This window comes from Myotis nattereri (genome assembly GCF_964212035.1).
Source record: "Myotis nattereri genome assembly, chromosome: 16".
Classification (NCBI taxonomy): domain Eukaryota; kingdom Metazoa; phylum Chordata; class Mammalia; order Chiroptera; family Vespertilionidae; genus Myotis; species Myotis nattereri.
The window spans coordinates 37926455-37929217 of NC_138091.1; the positions used below are offsets into that span (position 1 = coordinate 37926455).

The 2763-nt window shown below is 59.8% G+C and overlaps 1 protein-coding gene across 1 annotated transcript; it reads right to left on the reverse strand.

The window, feature by feature from the left end:
* Positions 1–207: 207 nt before the first annotated feature.
* On the reverse strand, positions 208–2443 carry GH1 (growth hormone 1; the record flags this gene model as incomplete). The annotated part of the gene is given in 9 exon segments (XM_081108950.1): positions 208–408; positions 692–853; positions 1045–1161; positions 1391–1551; positions 1830–1848; positions 1850–1893; positions 1896–1949; positions 1952–1972; positions 2425–2443. Coding segments are annotated over 9 exon segments (798 nt in total).
* Positions 2444–2763: the final 320 nt, after the last annotated feature.

The window sequence follows — 2763 nt, forward strand, 5'->3', positions numbered from 1 at the left end:
CTCAATGGACCCCCCAGGGTTCCTGCAGGTTGTCCTCCCAACCTGCCACTTGCCCTGTTCGAATCCCCCACCCCCTTCACAATAGAATGACTTCTACTCAGACATTATGATGCAAATGTATTTTATTAGGAAAGGATGGTGGGCACTGGAGGGGCCCTTTCCAGGGTCAGGGGAGGCACTGGGGAGGGTCACAGAGATGGCCAGCAGCTAGAAGGCACAGCCGCTTTCCATGAAGCGGCGACACTTTGTGAACCGCAGGTACGTCTCAACCTTGTGCAGGTCCTTCTTGAAGCAGGAGAGCAGCCCGTAGTTCTTGAGCACGGTGTCACCACTACGCAAGTTTGTGTCAAACCTGTCGTAGGTTTGCGTGAGGATCAGCCCCGAATGCGAGCTGCCATCTTCCAGCTCCTGCAAAAGGGAAGGAGAGAGAGAAACTCAGCCCTCGCCTTGCCAGCTGCGCCTCCCTCTCCCTCGATATTCCTCCAGGGGGGAGGGACCCAAAGGGGAAATGAGGAGGAGGGTTTCTCCTGGGTCAAGGCTGGGCTGCTGCAAAGAGAGCGGCAGTGTCCAGCCCATGTAAGTCCCCAACCCGTCAGCTAAGCCAGCTGGGGCTCCAGGCCCAGGGAAGGGCGAGCAGGCCCTGGTGGGGGGGTGAGGGGGGGTGGAACAGGACCAGCAACACCATCCCCACCCGCATCAGGGCTTGGATGCCCTCCTCCAGGTCCTTCAGCTTCTCATAGATGCCATTGGAGATGCCCAACAGCAGGCCACTGGTGAAGGCCCTGCTGAGGGCCTGCATGGGCCCGAGCCACGACTGGATGAGTAGCAGCGAGAAGCGGAGCAGCTCCGTGTCCTGCGGGGAGAGGGTGGATGGTGGGCACCTGGCAGCCCCGCCAACGCTGGCTTCTGCCGGCCTCCCCCACCGTCCCACCGCCCTCCGCCACCTCCGCCACCTTGAGGAGAAGGCAGCCCAGGGCCCGGGCTGGGGGGCGGGGGGGCGGGGGTGAGGCCTTGCTCCCAGGCTGGGCTATGGAGGCCACTCACGGATTTCTGCCGGGCCTCCTCCTTGCCCGTGGGGGCCGGGATGGTCTCCGAGAAGCAGTAGGCAGCCTGGGCGTTCTGGATCGAGTATCTCTGTCCCTCTGGGATGTAGGAGCGCTCCTGGGAGAGGGAATGTTCGCCCAGGTCTGAGCCGGTGCACGGTTCTCACCATCGCTTTATCGAAACCCCCCCGTCCCCCCGCCCCCGCTCCCAGTTGACAGCATCTTCACTTGGATAAAACCACCCTGAACTCACCCGTTTTCTCCCCTTATCCTGGGCAGGGTGGGGGGAGTGGGGAATTCAGCCCTTCCTGCCACCTCCCCACCACCCAGCTTCCCGGGTTGCTTACAAAGTCTTTGTAGGTGTCAGCAGCCAGTTGGTGCAGGTGCTGGGCCCGGAGCACAGCGTTGGCAAACATGCTGGACAAGGACATGGTGGGGAAGGCACCCACTTCCTGGGGCCAGGGCAGGCAGAGGAGGGCAAAAGCCAGGAGCAGGGAGGTCCGGGCGCCTAGAGAGACATGGAGACCGAGGGTGGGGTCCCAGAGAGCAGGGAGCCTAAGTCTCCAGCTAGGCCTCTCCCTGCCCCAGGGGCCTTCCTTTCTCCTCCACCGCCCCCCACCCCCAGGGCCTGAGAACATTTTAAACTTGGCCAAATGTCTGGGCATGGATGTCTCATGCTCTCTTTTAGAATCCCCAAAGCCCAGGGTCAGCGCCCCATCCACCCATAGGGCTCCCGTATTGCCCCCCAGTACACAGCAAGCCCAGGGGGATTTTCGGGGTGCCTACCTGCAGCCATTACAGCCGGGTGAGTTGTCCACAGGTCCCTGAGCGGCTTGGGAGCTGGGTCCTAGGATCCTGGAATGGGTCCCTTGCGGACCCTTTTTATACCCTGGTCCCATCTCTCTCCCCTCTGCCCCCACCTGTTTTTTCTATGCATTTATGTACAGGCCCACTGACAGGCCTCTGCTGATGGATAATTTAGAACCTCCTCCCACGCAGCCTGTTCCCGCTCCTCTCCTGGGGTCATGTCCCCAGGCTTTTCCCCTCTCCACCGTCACCAGCCACGTGAGGGTTGCTTACACAGGGTCTCACCTAGGGAGATTACCAATCTGTCCTCTTTTTAGGAGGGGTGTGACAGAAGGGAGTTGTCTGAGTCCATGTAGGGTATTGCTGTGAAGTTGTCCACCAGGTGAGGAGGGCCCACCTGGTCCCCCAAGGGGGGCTCTGTCAGGATGACTGTGCCTGCAGAGCTGTGTCAGCCCTTCCTCGCTATAGTCCTGTCCTCTTCCTTTCAGTTCCCTCCACCCACCACAGAGAATGTGTGTTGGAAAAGGGATCGAGACAGCAATAGTTTGGGGGCGCAGTCCAGCCCAGATTCTACCTTGGCCTCTTATCACCATCCTCAAGACCATCTCACCTCCTGGTCCTTTGGACAGCTAGATGCAGTGCTAGTACTGACCACTAGAGGGCATTGGCCGGACACACTGCCCTCTCCTTTCTCTGGGTGTTGGGGCTCCCCCAGGTGGCTGGGCAAAGGACGGAAACTTTAGGTATGGGTGCTCCTTTGGACCAACACAGAGATACAAACTAAGAAGCAGAAATCCAGGGAACAGACAGGTACCACAAGTACTTCCTCCCGCGGGCCTGTCACCATCAGGGAATCTCAAAGTTGGAAGAGAACTTGAGAGTCTGAGCCTTGTCCCCAGTGCTAGAACTCAGG